The sequence below is a fragment of the Nyctibius grandis genome, chromosome 8, assembly GCF_013368605.1.
Source record: "Nyctibius grandis isolate bNycGra1 chromosome 8, bNycGra1.pri, whole genome shotgun sequence".
NCBI classification, from domain to species: Eukaryota; Metazoa; Chordata; class Aves; order Nyctibiiformes; family Nyctibiidae; genus Nyctibius; species Nyctibius grandis.
The window spans coordinates 37,459,099-37,476,404 of NC_090665.1; the positions used below are offsets into that span (position 1 = coordinate 37,459,099).

At 60.7% G+C, this 17,306-nt stretch overlaps 1 protein-coding gene across 4 annotated transcripts; it reads left to right on the plus strand.

The window, feature by feature from the left end:
- Window positions 1–3,069: 3,069 nt before the first annotated feature.
- TIE1 (tyrosine kinase with immunoglobulin like and EGF like domains 1) lies at window positions 3,070–16,658 on the plus strand. Of its 4 annotated transcripts, none has more exons than XM_068405680.1 (24): window positions 3,070–3,631; window positions 4,132–4,419; window positions 7,940–8,050; window positions 8,159–8,314; window positions 8,412–8,543; window positions 8,842–8,982; window positions 9,190–9,318; window positions 9,455–9,559; window positions 9,706–9,851; window positions 10,024–10,168; window positions 10,428–10,586; window positions 10,780–10,917; window positions 11,029–11,319; window positions 12,358–12,648; window positions 13,153–13,466; window positions 13,568–13,778; window positions 13,925–14,035; window positions 14,146–14,336; window positions 14,464–14,577; window positions 14,742–14,812; window positions 15,070–15,110; window positions 15,233–15,329; window positions 15,589–15,688; window positions 15,994–16,658. In XM_068405680.1, the coding sequence occupies exons 1-24, from the start codon at window positions 3,586–3,588 to the stop codon at window positions 16,063–16,065; spliced, it is 3,600 nt and encodes a 1,199-aa protein (XP_068261781.1). In that variant the 5' UTR covers window positions 3,070–3,585; the 3' UTR covers window positions 16,066–16,658. The 4 variants fall into 4 exon arrangements, with proteins under 4 accessions (XP_068261781.1, XP_068261783.1, XP_068261782.1 ...); XM_068405682.1 differs by having other exon boundaries at window positions 13,153–13,346; XM_068405681.1 differs by lacking the exon at window positions 9,455–9,559.
- The last annotated feature ends 648 nt before the right edge of the window (window positions 16,659–17,306 follow it).

Here is a 17,306-nt window from a genome sequence, read left to right on the forward strand (position 1 = left end):
CCGGTGCTGTGCCAGCCCCGTGCCCTGGCTCCACGCACCCAGGGCAGGGGCACACAGCAAGCCTCAGCTGAAGCAGCTGCGGCTGAGGCAACAGGAAAGTGTCCTACAAGACAATAAAAGTCTCGTTGGGATTCAGGTGGAAAGGTGTTTAAAACGTGCAGCAAACAGGCAGTTCCTGGGCCCAGCAGCCACTCAGTGGTGTTGGCTTTCCAGCATCGGGGAGTCACTAATAGAAATGTGACTTCCCTGAGCAGCCCCCAGGGCTCCTCTGAAGGTCCTAGAGGATGTACATGCCCCAATGCCTCCAGCAGCCCCTGCTCAGACCCGCTGCTCATCAGTCACGCTCCCTGCCAGCCCTGCCATGGAGTCAGTGAAAATCTGGGAAATTATGTCAAAGCAGCATCTTGTGAGTGTTTGGTGGCACATGGTTGGGTGGGACGTGCTCCTGTGTCCATGGGTGCTGGGGGGGGTGAACAGGCGAGGGCTGGCAGAGCCACAGCCCGGGCAGGAGAGGTGCTGGCAGCACCCGCTCCCAGCTTCCCCCAGCTGCCAAGGGGCTCCTCAATGGCCACGCGTCCCACCCTTTCCTCAGGGAAAGGGCTTCCCAGCAGCCTGTCCTTCATCCTGTGAGCGTGTGGTGGATGCCAATGCAGCCAGACAGCTGCCTGCTTCCCAGCTGCCCTGCCCATGCGACCAGGCAGGCTGGGGATGCTCATCCACCCTGCTCCTGGACTGCTCTTATGCCTGGCAGTGGCAGCCCTTCACCTGGCCTTGCAGGCCATCCCCGGGACCCACTGTGCACATAAAACAAAACAAATGGCCAGAAAAGCAGGGCTAGAAAATGCTGCGGCAGCCCAGCCCATCGGTGGATTCGCAGGGCGTTTGTGTTTCCTATCAGGAAATGTATCGATGCGTTATGGTTTCTGGCATGCAGTGCCGTGCATTAGAATGTGCAAATGATAACAAAACGGGGTATTTTTGTCACTCTTTTTTTTTTTTTAGCCTGTTGTGATTCAGCAAAAAAGTTGAGGTCTGTGAATTCAGCAGAAATTCAGGTGCTTTCAGTGTGCTGTGGGTTGGGCAGCTGGAAGTTTCCATGTTACAGGAGAGCAAGTGTGGCAAGCTGCTTTGGCTGGGCTTGGCTGTGCCCCGCTCCCTGGTTCCTCCTCTGGAGATACATAAGGTTAAACTGGAGCTGTAGGGTCCTGGTTGGGTCTCCCCACAAAACCTCCCAGAGAGGTTTCCTACCCCACCTCCAACCCAAGGGATCTGCAGAGACAGACAGCTCTTATCCAGGTGTTGCTAGAAAAAATGCAAGGGACAAATCAGCTTGGGTCAGATCCCTCAATGGATCCCTGAGATCTCCCGGGCATCACCTGGTGTGGAGAGCTGACCCCATATGGCTCCCATTCCCCAAAAGAGCAAAGCAATGCGCCAGTTCCCCTCGGGCAGTAAGAAGAGCCATGCTGTGCTCCCTGGAGGAGCACGCTGTGGGGCACGCAGTTGTAAAGCCTTCCCATAAAGCATGTTTGTTCTGGGTAAATAATCCTGCCCTCAAACAGATCCTCGTGTCAGAGGACATTTCACAGAGTGCATCATAACTCACAGCTCTGGGTGCTGCAGGGGGACCACAGAACGAGTTGCTTCCCCATGCACAGCACGTGTAAGCATGTGGTGGCACGATGGCAATTAGTTCTGAGCGTGACTGGCCTCTACAGCCAGTAACCAGGGGAAGAAGCCTTTTATTTATCTATTCGTGGATCTGTCTCCTTCCTGCAGCTGTACGGAGCGCCGGGATGAGTCCCTGACCCAACACACTTGCAAATGAGCTTGGGGTTGGCCAGGCAGATGGGGATGTGGGGTTCCCCAGGAGGGCACTGACGGCAGGAGGGACCAGCCTTGGCTGCCCAGCCCCTGCACATCACGCTGCGGGATGGCCTCATGCTCCACATTGACATTACGGTTGTGCCTCAAGTGCCACGGGGGTCTCCCAGAAGCAGAGCCCCTCGCCTACGCACAGCCCATGGCAAAGCACTGTGCTTAGTCTTCCAGGCAAATGGGGGTAGCTGCATCTGGTGTCCATCTTTTTTGGCACCTCTCCATCCCTCCTGTTGTGGGGTGGCTGGGTGGCTGCATGGCTGCGCTGGGGGAGCCCCTGCCCGCTGCCATCCCTCCCTCGGCACGCCGTGGGTACTGCGCGGCCCTGGAGCGCGCTGTAAATAGTCGGAAGCGATGAATGGATTTCCCCTTCCTCTCCATGTGTGCTTTAGATTTTTGGCCGGATACGGCATGGGCTCGGGACAGACCAAAACATGAGGCTCGCTCCCTGGCAGCCCTGGCTTTCACGTGGGAACAGCTCAGTTCGTGAGGCAGCGTCAGGTTTGGTGGGTGAAGTTATGGTGATTTCCTGGGGAATGCCTTTCGTTTGCCAGGCAAAGAGCCCGGAGCCCACCGGAGACTGGGGCAGCCTTGCAGGAGGGCTGGGTGCGGGACCCTGGGCCTGGGGGGGCAGTGGGGCCATGCTGTGCCGTGCCCGTGCTGGTGCCCCTGCTGGTGCTGTGCATGGGAAAGTGCTCAGGGAAAGCCAGGCTTTCTGCTGCTTTCAGCTTCCTCCTAGACGTGTTTATGCAACATGGAGGGTTTTCTACCCTCTGTGGAGGGTTTTTCTATCCTGCTGTGCAGTCTGGCCAGCTTTTTGTCACCCTGCCTGTGCTCCTGCTCAGCCCCTTTCAATCCGGACAGTGGCCCCGCGATGGGTCACTGCAGGCGTGAGTCAGGCCCGGCACAACATGGAGCCCAGGTGGGGCCGTGCCTTGGTGCCCTGGCTCGTGGTGGTGGGAGGCCAAGGTGTCACGAGGTGTGTATGGCCTCAGCATTGCCACACGCTGCTTGCTGGGGGACAGCCTGTGTGGAGCAGCTCCCAACGGCTCCTGGAGTCAGGGCCATCTCCGAACAATGGGTGGAGAGCAGGAAACGCCGCATGGGAAACAGGATTTGGCTCCGCCGCCGCCGCCAGCCACGGCCCCTTGGCCCCTTTCCTTTCCCTGCTCCAGAGAGCCCTTCCCACAGCCATCGGCTGCGGGGCTGCGCTGAGGGGACAGGGATGCTGCTGCCCAGGCGGGCTGGGGCGTGAGACCCTCTGCACAGCAGGAGAGGAGGGGGGTCAGGACACCTCCCAGCTGGGCTGGGGGTTCAGCATGGCTCGGGGAGCCCTGAGCATGCAGCGCTAGCCCTGGAGGGGTGGGCGCCTGCTCCCCGGCAGAACTGCCACCAGGCAGAGGACCTCAGTGGCCTCTTTGCCACCAAGCCCCACTCCTGAACAGCTGGGTGGCCACCAAGCAAGCAGGGACGAGGGAATCTTCCTCGCCGTGCCCAGGCTATGCACCAGAGGAGGTGGTCCCGGCTGCCCCGGACACCGAGCAGCAGGGCGGAGGCGAGATGGGAGGCGCGGGCAGGGAGCAGGGGTCCTGAGACGCTGCTCACACAGAGCCCCTAAGCAGCCACTGCCTCCGGCTCCAACCCCCGTGGCTGGGACATGCTGGGGATTTTCTGACCTCTGCCAGATTCGGGACACGCTCCAAAGACATGGGACTCCAGGTTTATCTTCTGCTTCTTCTCCCATGGCTGGCAGGTAAATCGCCCCTTTCCCTCTGCCCCAGGGTGCAGCCCCTGCCCCGGGGAGGCTTGGTGGGACAAGGCAGCGGTGGGAGCTCAGTGGTGCCATCAGAGCAGGGTTCGGAGGGAGGAAACACCCCTTTGTGATCAGCCATCTCGGAGGCCGGCAGTGCCCTCCCCTGCCTGCCTCTCCCCAGCATGGGGCTGGGGCGCAGACAGCTTGTGGGAGAAGAGAGGCCCTCGAACCCCCATCCTGCTGCACGCTTGGCTCATGGCAGGGGGCTGAACCCATGGGGATCTCCAAAAGGAGAGTGGAAATGCCCACTGTGCCATCCCGATGGGTCTGCACCCAACCTGGCTGTGCCCTGGCACGGCTGCTGGGCTGGGGTGAGGGTCCTGGAAAATGCCCTGGGAAGGGGGCGACACCTGGCTGAGGGGCCCTGGTCCTGAGGCAGGGCTGGGACAACTGTGGTCTTGTCCGGCCATGACACACCCTCATGCTCCCCCCCACCCCAGGGGCCATCCTGGATATCACTCTGATTGCCAACGTGCAGAGCCTGTCCCACTCCGACTTCTTCCTCTCCTGTGTCATGGGGGAGCGTGACGTGAGCTACCTGCAGATCGAGCGGGAGAACAAGATCGTGATGACACACCCCAAGACGGGCTTCCAAAACTACCGCAACCGCAGCAACCACGTCCAGGCCAGGGGCTTCTCCATGGCCGACCTGGTGGGGATCCTCTACTGCCTGGGGCGCACCCCGACCAAGCAAGCCCAGGTGGTCTATGTGCACAACAGCCACAACGGTGAGTGGCTGGGGGGGGCGACGGGCAGCCCCCCACCTGCCAGCCAGGTCCACATGGCAGCTACCTGCCCTGTGCTTTGCAATCCCAGAGCCAGCTGGCATGGCAGGGGGACAGTGGTGACCCACGGGATAAGTTTGGGGTCTGCAGGCACGGGTGGGATGGAGAGGGGAGCGATGTTCAGCTAGAGGAGCATGACCAAGCCCCAGGGAATTGTGCAGGGACAAGTGGCAGAGTGGGCAGCCGACTGGGCTGGGAACGGTGCCCGGCAGCAGGGCAAGGTCCAAGAGGAAGCTGGGTGCCCTTGGAGGAGGCGATGGGGTCTGGAAATCATTAACCAGGGCGGGGGGCAGCCCATGGGAGCTGTGCCAGCCTCGTGCCCCCACCATGGGTTCCCAGGGAGGAGGTAGCACTGGGGAGCATCTCCAGCAGCCTCCCTGGGCACTTGGGGAGCACCATGCCGCAGCAGCATGTCGCTGCTCAGGTGACAGGGTCTCCATGAGAGGCACTGCCAGGCCTGGGCTCTTGTTCTCCACTCCCATTTTGGGCCATATAAACCAAAAGGGCCTCTGCAGGCTGGCCAGCGGTGGGGATACTGCCCAGGGCAGCAGTGTCCTGCACTGTCCCCTGACCTCCTCTCCCCCTGTGCTTGAGACTTTGCAAAACTATTAGGACTGAAATGTTCTGCAATAGCTGTTTGCCTCAGGATGCTGTCTAGCTTTTATTTATAAAGTTTTGGCTAGAACATTTGACCTTTTGCTGAGAATGAGACAAGGGGATACAAGTTTCCCTGCCCATGTTAAAACACAGCTTTAGCATATCATTTTAAGCAGCTCTAGTATCTCCAAGCTGGTGAACAGGGGCTGCTGGTGGGGTCCAAGCATCCCCCAAGGAGCAGGGACCAGCCTGTGTCCTCGGCCAGAGGCTGGACCCAAAAATGGCAGCTTTCCTGTCGGAAACAGAGCCAGCCAGTCCGGGCAAGCTGAGCAGCAAAGAGGCACCGAGGGAGGAAGGCAGAGGCACCGGAAGACAGCGTGGGGGGCACGGCTGGAGGCAGGGGGTGAGGAGTGCCACAGGGAGCTCTGCACCCCCAGGTGTCCCTCTGTATAATTCCTAGGGGAGGTGACAGCTCTGGGGTCCTGCTGGGATGATGAGGTGTCCCATGGTGGGGGGTCCTGGCCAGCCCTCTGCTCCTGGGTCTCCATAGCCAGGCCAAAATACTGCTGGGGAGGAGCTGGCCGGTGTCCAAGCCCCTGCGGGAGTTACAAGTGCCAAAAAAGCGGCTTTTTTCCAAGTGCCCAACAAGCTGCTGTTGCTCTGTTTAGTTTAGAGAAGTTAAAAAAAAAAAGAGGAAGATGGATCAAAGGAAAAAGTACCCAAAAAACCTACATCTTTGCAGGGGGAGGGAGGGCTGTGTGCAGAACTCACAGGGGAGGCTCAGCATATATCGTCTCTCCTGTTAAGCCCAAGAAGGCACCAAAGCAGGCCAGGGTGATGAAGCAGCGTGTGGGGAATGCTGCTAGAGGAAAGCTGGCATCTCCTAAAAGGTCACGCACAAAGAAGAACACAGGAAGGATGATAAACTTTGCAAATTTTTCTGTAAAAACACAGTCAAACAGACCAAAAAGGTCATGAAGAACAATTTTGGAAGGGCTTAAACCTGGCAACAACCTATTTTTCAAAATATCCAGAGAGGCCATTGCAGAAAATAACGCAATTCTTTTATTTTTGCACCCACGTGCATGTTAGAGAAGCTGGTGAAACTTCTTGGGGGATCTGTCTAAAATGCCAGCACTGACAGCAGGAGATGGGCGATACGGAGATAGCCGAACGGAGCGGCTTAGCGTTGCCAGGCCGGGCTCTTCCCGTGAGCCGGGCTGTGCCGCTGCCTGTGGGGCATGAGCAGAGGGCAGGCAGCAAGGCTGCTTGGGGGACACCAGCCTTTCCTAAAAGCTTTCTGGGGTGGGAGTTACAGGCCTGTAAATCCATACTGGAACCAGGCAAATTAGTAGAAACTGTAACAAAGAACAGAATTTGTGGTTATGTGGTACCTGAGGAAGAGGCAGAGTGAGTTTGCGGTGGGAAGGTCTCGTGGGCAGCAGCAGTGAGGATGCTGTGGGTGACCTGGCTGATGCGTCTGCTCAGGTTTCCAGAGAAAATTAAGAAAATTCCCTTTCAAAGGCTCTTTGGGAGCAACTCTGCACCCAGGGGCTGGGAGGGGTGGTCTCTGCCTGGGTAAATAACTGTCTAAAAGAAAGGGAGCACAAATAGGAGTTAATTTGTCGTTCTTGTCACATGGGGAAGTCCCCACCAGCGTGGCACAGGGGTCTCTGCAGGGACCTGTGCCACTCATTGTGGTCACAAACAACTGAACAAGCGTCTGTGCCAGCTGCTGTCCCCGAGCTGCCCAGGGGCGGATGCGCTCTGTGGGGGCTGCAGACGCTGCCGAGCCATGGTGGGTGGCCGATGCAGTTCAGCACAGGTAAACGCAAAGTGCTGCGCGTGGGGTCATGTCGGGCGCTCACTCCAGCGAGTGAGACAGAGCGAGACAGGACAGGGGCCACGTCTGTGTGCCCTTTACAGGGGACTGCAAAGTCCGTGGTAGAAAGATCTCAACTAGAGGGATAATACCTGAGTCGGGAAGCTCCTGGGCTGCAAACAGCTGAAGGCAGGGGGGCGAATCGGGGGAATTACCGGGACGTGTGACCTGCGGTGCCCTTCCCCAGGCGCCCACTACATGTGCCGCTTCCTCCTGGCCCCCGGCCTTGCCGGGGCAGGACGTGGGGCTGGATGTGCCTCAGCTCCGACCTGGCAGGGCTGCTTTTAGTGTGTGCGAGCTGGCACACTGGCAGGCTGCGAGAGCCAGCGCCCGCCTGTGCCCTCTTTTGTGTCTGTCCCGGCACACCCAGGGCTTGGTTTCCCAGACCTTAACGTATTTATAGCCCCGTTTGTGCTCGAAGCCAGGCTCTGGCTGACTCACGTTAACACTCTGAGAGCTCGTTGCTGCTGCACGCCCCAACACCTGGGAAATCAGGAAAACAGCCATGACAGGGCCACTGGTCCCGTGGGCTGGCGTGCAGCCCTCCGCACGCCTGCTTCCCCTCGCCACCCCTCACCTGCCCGTGCCGTCCCGCTCCGCACCTCCCTGGGCTGGCAGCAAGCAGGGTGCACCATGCATATTTGTCCCAGCTGTCACCTCCCCAGGCTGCTGTCACCAGCATCCCGCACTGGGCTGGGGCTGGCAAGAGGGCAGGGTGCCCCGTCCCACTCCTTGGTTTCTGCCCACGGGGGCTGGAGGGGCCGGGAAGGCAGCGCCTGTCCCTGCGGAGGCTCGAGGGGGTCCCAGCTCCCACGCAGGGTGGACAGGGAGGTGTGTCGTGACATCCCATCAGAAACGCGTGGTGGGTGCTGGGCTGTGCCAGGGCCGTGTTTTGGGTTGGCTGGTCTGGGGTGCCAGCACTGCCCTTGGGTGCGAGTGCTCTGGGGGCTGATTGCTGCTCAGCCTGCTCCTCCTCCTCTGCAGCCCACCTCTTCCCGGTGAAGGCCACGCAGTCCGTGAACGTCGCTGAGACAGCCACCTTCTCTGCCAGGGTCCTCAAGAGGAAGGAGACAGACGTTATGTGGAAAAGAAATGGCAAGTGGCCCTGAGAACAGGCGTGGGGCCGGGGCTGCTCCCAGCCGATGCCTGGCGCCGGCCCTGGGGGCATGGGGGGGCCCTGGGTCACCCTCTGCCCCTTTGCAGGCACCTACTACCAGACCACAGACCGGGGCGAGGTGAGGGGCGACCTCGTCACCCTGACACTCCCCAATGTCAGCGTGAGCGAAAACGGGGTTTACAGCGCCACATTCATGGGGGACAGCCCGCTGTGGAGTGCCTTCTACCGCCTGATCGTGAGGGGTGAGCGGGGCCCTGGCTCCCCGGGACGTGGGGACAGGCGGCCGTACCCTGGCCCTGGGCCCGGTGCCACCCTGTGCCCCCTCCACTCTCTCCGCAGCCTGCCCCGCGAATAAATGGGGACCATCATGCCAGAAGGACTGTCCCGACTGTCTGAACGGCGGCGTCTGCCATGACCACGTTGGCGAATGCGTCTGCCCTCCCGGGTTCATGGGCACCCGCTGCGAGCGAGGTAGGTGCCGGGCTGCCTGGCAGCAGGAGCCATGCCCAGGGCATGCACGAGGGCCCCACTGCACCCCCAGACATGGGTACCATGGCCAGAAACTCCGCATGCATCCCCAGCACCTCCCCACCCACCGTGCCCCTGTTTCTGGAGCGGGGCAGGACCATCCACCTTCTCCGCACACGTGGCTCCCGTGCCAGCTTGGGGTGGCAATACGGGGCTCAAGGTTCCTGAGCTGGTGCCGTGCTGTGCACAAGCAGTGCAGGGGTGACCAGCGGGTGAGGGCAGACCACACTTGTTTTTCCAGCCTGCCAGGAAGGCCAGTTTGGCCGCAACTGCCAGGAGACGTGCCAGAGAGCCCAGGGCTGCAGGGGACTGAGCTTCTGCCTGCCGGACCCCTACGGCTGCTCCTGCGCCTCGGGCTGGAGCGGCTCCCGCTGCAGCCAAGGTATGGGGATGTGGGCGTCCATCGCATCACCCATCCAGCCTGGGCTTCCTCCAGGGCCCATGCAAACCTCTCCCGGCCTGAGAGGCAGCGTGGGCTGAGCAGTGCTGCTGCCTGCACCAGCTGCCCATGGACTCTGCCTCCACGGTCCTGTGCTGTGGAGCCCCACGCCATGGCTGGGGGTAGCAGCGAGCTCTCCTCTTCCCACAGCCTGTCCCCCAGGATACTACGGCCCCGACTGTGCCCTGGAATGTGCCTGCCGAAACGGAGGCAGCTGTAACCGCTTCAGCGGCTGCGTCTGCCCCGCAGGCTGGCACGGGCAGCACTGCGAGAAGTCAGGTGAGACTGGTGTGGGGCCACGGAGGGTTTCTGTTCCCCACCCTCGGGTGGGTTCTGGCTCCTCCCTCACCAGTGACTGGGAGGGCCATTGGCTACTGGTCTTGCCAGACAGCTCAGCTGGCCCCCTTGCCTGCAGAAATAACCCCCAACCCTATGGAAAACAGGGTGCTGCAAGGGGAGAGTCTAGTGTGTCCCCCCGGAATTACCTGTGCCGAGAGCGCTGCCAAGCCTGTCACATGGGGTAGGGATCGGGGCTGGATCGCAGCACCCGGCGCCGGCCCCCCCGGCAGTGGGGTCCAGCTGCAGCTGGGACTGGGGAAATGTGCGAGCCTCTCTCACGCCTGGGGAGGAGCGAGGCCAGCCCTAACACCCATTTCTCTGTGCCAGACCGGTTCCCCCAGATCATCCAACTGGCCTCAGAGCTGGAGTTCAACCTGGGCTCGGAGCCTGTCGTCAGCTGCGTGGCCACCGGCAACCCGCTGCCTGCCAGTGACAGCGTGGAGCTGCGCAAGGCTGATGGCACCGTGCTCAAGGTACCACTGCTTGCCTGGCACCCGCTCCCCACTGCCCCGTGTCCTCGCCCCACCGCCACATTGGCCCCCACCCACATTGCCAGCTCCCCCGAAAGCACCCATTTCCCCTTCAGCTTGCTGGGCAGCTCCAGGCCAGCAGCTGGGCAGCTGATGACACACTGTGTGCCCACAGCTCATCAAAGCCATCATCGAGCCAGGGCAGATCACCTGCGAGTTTCAGGTGCGGCACCTGACAAAGGCGGACACAGGGCTCTGGGAGTGCCGGGTCTCCACAACTGGGGGCCAGGACAGCCGGAAAGTCAAGGTCAACATCCGAGGTGAGAAAAGGGCGGCAGCACGAGTGGGACGAGCCAGGGCTGCTGGAGGAGGCTGATGGCACAGGGTGGTAATGCCAACCTGCCCCCCCCCAAGACTGGGTGGCACCTGTCGTGTGCGGCAGTGTCAGCAGATAGTTTTGAGTGGTGATAGAAGTCTTCCCTGACAAAGCTGGAAGGAGCCAAGAGGTGGTGGATGTCCCCACACCCTGTTCCTCATTGCTCCCGGTCCCACTAGTGTCATTCCCTCCTTCACTCCCAGTGCCACCAGCACCTCTGAACCCCCCCCGGCTGCTGGCCAAGCAGAGCCGCCAGCTCGTGGTGTCACCTGTGGATTGCTTCTCTGGCGATGGACCCATTGTCTCCATCAAGCTGCTCTACAAGCCCAAGGACGACACCTCAGCATGGTCATCCATTGTGGGTACGTGTTTGCTGGGGGAAGAGGGACACAGGTAGGACCCAGGCAGAAGGGTATGGCTGCCCCAGCCAGTGGGGGTCTGGGGTGGGCAGAGGTCTCCATCCTTGGACCCCTGCAGTGATGCCAAGATGGACAGCAGTGGTAAGCCAGAGTGTCGGTCATGGGCATGGCTTTGACACGTCCTCTTGGCCAACAGTGGACAACAGTGAGAACATCACCCTCATGAACCTCCGTCCAGTGACCGCCTACATTGTCAAGGTGCAGCTGAGCCGGCCAGGGGATGGTGGGGAGGGCAGCAAGGGGCCCGAGGCCATCATGGTGACCGAGTGCCTTGGTGAGCCCCCATGTCCCTCACCCACACCCTGACCCTAACACTGACCCTGACCCTAACACTGACCCTACCCCTAACATTGCGCATGAGGTTTTGCTTCCTTTTTGTTCGCAGAGCCCACAGTCAAGCCTGTGATCGAAGGCTGGTCCATAGAGGAGAAAAACACACTTCATGTCAACTGGAAATTGCCAAGTAACCATGAGCCAGCACATGGGTTCATCGTCCACCTCTTTGACTCTGCGAGGCGGCTGGTCTGTGAGAAAAACATCACATCCATCTCCGTGCACTCCGCCCGCATTGGGGACCTGGAGTTCAACAAGGAGTACGGGCTGGAGGTGCTGGTCTACCACTGCGCCAGCCTGGGGCCCCCCTCTGACCTCTACAAGGTCATGATCAACAGCAAAGGTGGGTCTGGCAGCACACAGGGAATTATTACGGGGAATTACAATGATAAATCAGTTTTAAATGTAACAGTAACTCTCCCCAGGTCTGGCTGCTCTGTATCCCACCTCTGATAGTGCATGAACAGCTGCTTGGGGGAAAATGGGTCCTCCTTTCCTTGCTAAATTGCTCAGCCTCCAGTACCAAGCAACTGAGAAACATCCTAAGCTGAACATGATGTTCAGGCCATCACAAGTGACGCTTACAAACAGATCTGTCCTCCACGCCCTTGCCCAAGCCTTGATGGGCCTGTCTATGCTTGTGGCCTTTACAACACCCTGTAGCAACAAGCTCCTCAATATAATTATACATTGTATGAAAAATGTATATCCCTTTGGTTCACTTTAACCTCACTGCCTGGTAATTTTGCTGGACAGTCACTAGGGCTTGGGGAGATCTGCAGCCCCTCTTGGGGGCACGCACACATGCAGACCCCCACATAGGTGGGAAACCATGGGGAGATGCAGCATCAGCCTGACCAACCAAGGGGGAAGGAGTGAGTGAGGCTCAGTGCTGGCCACTACATGTTGGGAAGGCTCATGGGCATCAGGCTTGGAGGATGTGAGGGCTTCTCCACTTTCTGCTTGTAAGAGCTTTGTGTGATTTGGAGATTTGGGTTTAGGGATGTGGGCAGGATGGAGAAGGCTCAGAGGAGGTGGTGGGAATGATAAGATACTCAAAACCTGCTGCGTGTGAGGGAGAGCTGAAGAAAGAAAATATCCCAAGAGCTAGTCAATACAGAGACGTATAGCCTCAGGGAGTGTTTGCAGGTGCAGTCCTGTCCCATTGTTGTACCCAGAGAGCTGCTCCCAGCCCGGGGTCCATGTCCACCTCCTCCTGCCTCCACCTAAGCATGCGACAGGGGTCCCTGGAGGTCCCTCAAACCTGGCATGGCTTTGGTTGCCATTGCAATCCATGGGGTCTGGTCCTCGAGCCAGCGCTCAGCCTCTGCAGTGCCAGGAGCCCTGTCCTGGGGATGACACTCTCCTCTCCTTGTCCCAGGGCCTTCCTCCCCGCGGTCACTTTCGGCAGAATCTGTGTCTGACACCGCCATCAGGCTCTCCTGGCAGGTCCCTGAGTACCCCAACGGGGGCATCACCAAGTACATCGTGGAGCTGCAGCAGGTGGGGGCCACCAGCGAGCCCCAGTGGATCGACACCGACAGTGGCGCTGAGACCACCAAGATCATCGGGGGCCTCAACGCCAGCACCAGCTACCAGTTTCGCGTTCGGGCGAACTCCCATGTCCCAGGGGAGTGGAGCCAGCCTGTGAAAGCCAAGACTCTGGGGGATGGTGAGTGGGGTGTCCCAGCAGGCAGGAGGCTCATGGCTCTGCTGGAGCATCTGGGTCAGCAAAGAGTGACCAGAGCAGCTCTGAAGCTGTAGCCCAAACCCAAAACACTTGTGAGAGTGTTCAGAAATCCTGCCCCTCCTAGTCCTGATGGGGCAGGGGTGGCATGGTGACAGTACCGCACCCACAGAGTGGCTCTGCCTTGGCCAGAAGGTGACACGGTGCATGAGGGGTTAGAGGAGCAGGGCAGAGCCGGCACAGGAGGAGCTGATGGCTGGACCCAGAGCTGGCTGGAGGTCTAGAAACTGGAAGGTTTGGTGGCAGGGCCCAGGCAGTGACACCCTCATCCCTGTGCTACCATGGCCTTGGGAGATCAGGATGCATCTGTGGTGTCTTCATGGCGTTCCGGGGTGCTAGGAGAGGGCCACAGTCTCAGTGCTCGGCCACCCATGCAGCCTGGGCAGGGCTCGGCCGTGGACCACGACCCTTCATCTCTTCTTTTGGCAGGAGCACTGAGTGTGCCACCCAGCCTGGGCAGCCAGAGCACCGAGCAGGCAGGAATAGACCAGCAGCTGCTCTTGGCCATAGTCGGCTCCGTGTCTGTCACCTGCCTCACCATCCTCTTTGCCCTCCTGGCACTTTTCCTCATCAAGAAGAATTTTTTCCACCGGCGCCGCACCTTTACATACCAGTCTGGCTCGGTGAGTGCAGCCTGCCCCGCCAGGACTGTGTCCCCAGCTCCCCACATCCCAGCCCGATCCAGGTCACGCTCCGTAGCCTCCAGTCCGGATGCAGCCAGACCTCACTTCCATGCAGAGAGGGTGCGGAGCCCACCCTTGCCCACGACGCCTGCCCTGCCGGGACTGCCGCGCGGGCAGAGGGGTGCCCGGTGCCTCTAACCTCACCTGCTCCCATCTGCCAGGGGGAAGAAACCATCCTGCAGTTCAACTCAGGGACCCTGACCCTGACGCGCCGGCCCAAGCCACAGCCCGAGCCCCTCAGCTACCCCATCCTGGAGTGGGAAGACATCAAGTTTGAGGACATGATCGGGGAGGGAAACTTCGGGCAGGTCATCAGGGCCATGATCAAAAAGGACGGCCTGAAAATGAACGCGGCCATCAAGATGCTGAAAGGTGAGCGGTGTGGGGAGGTGGGCAGGGTGGGCTGAGGGATGTGGCTGCATCCTGGGCCATGCTCAGGGCTGAGAAGGGGCAGGAGCCATCAGCAGAGGAACGGCCCTTGTTGTAGGACTGAGGCATCCATCCCTTCTTTCTTCCAGAGTTTGCTTCGGAGAATGACCATCGGGACTTTGCCGGGGAGCTGGAGGTGCTGTGCAAACTGGGCCATCACCCCAACATCATCAACTTACTGGGTGCCTGCGAGAACAAGGGTAAGGGCTGTCCCCCTCTCCCCTCTCCCCAGCACCAAAGTCCCTGCCCAGCTGTGTATTCCTCTTTACTGGGGAAAGCCCTACGAGCCCAGCCTCCTCCTGTCCCCCAGGCTACCTGTACATCGCCATTGAGTATGCTCCCTACGGAAACCTCCTTGACTTCCTCCGCAAAAGCCGAGTCCTGGAGACGGACCCAGCCTTTGCCAAGGAGCACGGCACCGCCTCCACCCTCACCTCCCAGCAGCTCCTCCAGTTTGCTTCAGACGTGGCCAAGGGGATGCAGTACCTGAGTGAGAAGCAGGTACATCCCCAGCAAGCCCCCCAGAGCATCCTTCCCCTGGGGCCTGGGGACTCCCCATCAGGGCGCGAGACCCCTGGGGCCAGCAGGAGGGAGTGTGTGACTCCTGCTGACTGCTGGCCCCTTTCAGTTCATTCACAGGGACCTGGCAGCCAGGAATATCCTGGTGGGAGAAAACCTGGCCTCCAAGATCGCCGACTTCGGCCTCTCCAGAGGGGAGGAGGTCTACGTGAAGAAGACGATGGTGAGGCAGGAGCAAAGCATCTCCATGGGGCCTGCACCAATGCAGTGGGCAGGACCCTCGCTGTCAGCAGGAATGACCCACCATGCCAGGATTGGCTGGGTCACGGCTGCCTTCCATCCGTGGGGCATTCCCCCTCCTCTGACCGTTACTCTCTGTTTCCCCAGGGCCGCTTGCCGGTTCGCTGGATGGCCATCGAGTCCCTGAACTACAGCGTGTACACCACCAAGAGCGATGTGTAAGTCCTGCAGGCAGGGGCACTAGGGCTGGGGAAAAGCTGCGGCCACCTCCATCCCTCTCCGGGGTGGTCAGTGCGGCTATGCCTTTGCTCTGGGTGCGGCAAGGGCAGGAGGTGATGCTGATGCATCTTCCTGGGGAGCTGCCGGCTCAGCCCAAGCCCCAGCTGCCTGCTCCACCCGGGGCTTTGCCCCATGCCTGTCAACAGGGCACAGCTGGGGGCAGGCTCCATCACAGCCTCAGCTCCTGCCCTTTCAGGTGGTCGTTCGGCGTCCTGCTCTGGGAGATCGTCAGCTTGGGTAAGGCTCTTCCGTGTCCCTTGACTCCACTAAGGTCCCTGCAGGGTTGGTCCTCCTGCAGCTCCAGAGGGGACACCCAGGGACCGATCCCGCCACAGCCAGCTGTGTGTCTCTGGCTGCAGGGGGGACGCCGTACTGCGGGATGACATGTGCCGAGCTCTACGAGAAGCTGCCCCAGGGCTACCGCATGGAGAAGCCGCGCAACTGCGACGACGAGGTGTAAGTGGGCAGAGAGCCCTGGCTGATGGCAGCACCCGTGTCCCCCTGTCCCACTGCCCCACCGGGCTCCTACCAGCTTGCGGTAGCTCCTGCCTGGTTCCCCTCTGCACCGTGTCTGGGGGGTGAGCTGGGGTCCTACACACCAAACACCCTTCCAGAGGTTTAGTTTCCTCCTTGCTTCCCCCCATCTCCCACAAACAGCTTTTCTGCCCTCTCTCCCCTCGTGCTCGCTCAGCCGCTGCCGGCTCTCTGCCCCCAGGTACGAGCTGATGCGGCAGTGCTGGCGCGACCGCCCCTACGAGCGCCCGCCCTTCGCCCAGATCTCCATGCAGCTCATCCGCATGCTGGAGGCCAGGAAGGTGAGTGGCAGTGGTGGCAGGGCTGGGTGCAGGGCACCCATGTCACCCCGGCTCGGTGGGAGGGATGCCTGCCCTGTGTGGAGCTTTTCCGAATGCTGGAGCATCCCTTGGGCTCAGCAGGGAGGCATCCAGCAGCAGAACCTGGGTGACCCCACCACGCATGGGGGTAACCCCAGCATCACTTTTTGGGTGTGGGAAGCCCCATCACCTCCCCCCAGGGCACAGCGCCTGCAAGTGTGCCAGCGGGGATGGGAGGTAAATGGGGACACCGTCACAACCAGCTCCTGACTGGGGTTCCCCCGCAGGCGTACGTGAACATGGCCCTGTTCGAGAACTTCACCTACGCGGGGATTGATGCCACCGCCGAGGAGGCGTGAGGCTGCGCTGGCACCGCGCAGAGGGGCAATGCTGGCCCCAGCCTGCTGGGACAGTTCTGTGGGGACGAGGGGCTGCCTGTTCCCTGCCTCAGGGCCGAGCAGCCAAACACCGGTGCCCCTTCCCAACAGTGCCTTCCCTGCAGCAGGACTGTGTGATCCCCTCCCTGCCCACCCAGCGTGTGCTGGCTGCACTGGCACGCCGACGGCTGTTGACACAGCTCCACACTGCTGGGGGACATGCTGGGATGGCCCCCAAGCACAAGCAGCAGCCGGGTGTTTGAGCAGAGCAGGCAGGAGAGGGGCTCTCTCAGGAGCCAGGGTGCTGCTGCTTGAGCCCACGGACACAAATGCCCAAGCTGTGGGGCGAGAGGGGAAGCAGCAACCTGGCAGCTGCCTGCCCTGCAGCTCTCGACGTCCTCTGAGCCTGAAGTGGTGCCAGCAGGGCTGTGAGCATCACTGCTGGCATGGGACAGGGCCACTCCAGTGGTGCAAAGGGACAAGGGACAGCGTTGGCTGTGCACAGCCTCCAGCTCTGCAGTAACCCTTTGGAGGTGCCAGCTCTGCCTTACGGACAATAAACATAGTGCAATGGGCAGCTGGGTCCAGAGGAGGAGAGGACAGGTCCCAACTCTGCCCCACTGACAGCACTGGGGAACAGGATGTGGGGTCCCGATGGTCTGCTGCCGCGGTGGGCACTCCTCGGGATCCTGTCCCCATTGGGGTCCTCTGACCCAGGGATGCCCCAGCACCCCCACACAAGCCCCAGGTCTCATCATGCCATAGGGATGGGTTTTCTTAGTATCCAACTGGGATCTCCCCCCCTGCAATTGAAGACTTTGTCCTGTCCCCAAGGGATATGGAGAACAGACCATGTCCTTCCTCTGCGCAGCCACCTCTCACATGCTTGAAAACTGTTCCTGCAGCTTCCCCTCCACTGGCTGCTCTTCACGGGGACGGCCCCTTCCTCCGGCCAGTGCCCACAGGGCTGTGTGGCTCCGCACCCTTCCCACCCCGGCCAGCTGGCACCTGCCCAGCGCTGGGCCAGGCTGTCGGGTAACTTCCCACCTCTTGCGAAGGGACCGTTGTGTTCGACCAGCCTGCTCGAATGCGTGCCACTGGGGCGAGTCTCTCTCACGTGCCGGTCCCTCGAGGATCGCCTGGGCTCTGCACTGACCCTCCCGTGGGAGCTCCTGCCCCAGGCTGTGGTCCCTCATCCTGCACTGCTGCGGTTTGTTGTACTG

Bases quoted from the DNA above. Each gene is read 5' to 3' on its own strand.
- TIE1 (XM_068405680.1), top strand. From the start codon at position 3,586: ATGGGACTCCAGGTTTATCTTCTGCTTCTTCTCCCATGGCTGGCAG. The intron at 9,560-9,705 runs GTAGGGATCGGG...TCTCTGTGCCAG, and splicing joins TGCCAAGCCTGTCACATGGG to ACCGGTTCCCCCAGATCATC. The intron at 13,779-13,924 runs GTGAGCGGTGTG...TCTTTCTTCCAG, and splicing joins GGCCATCAAGATGCTGAAAG to AGTTTGCTTCGGAGAATGAC.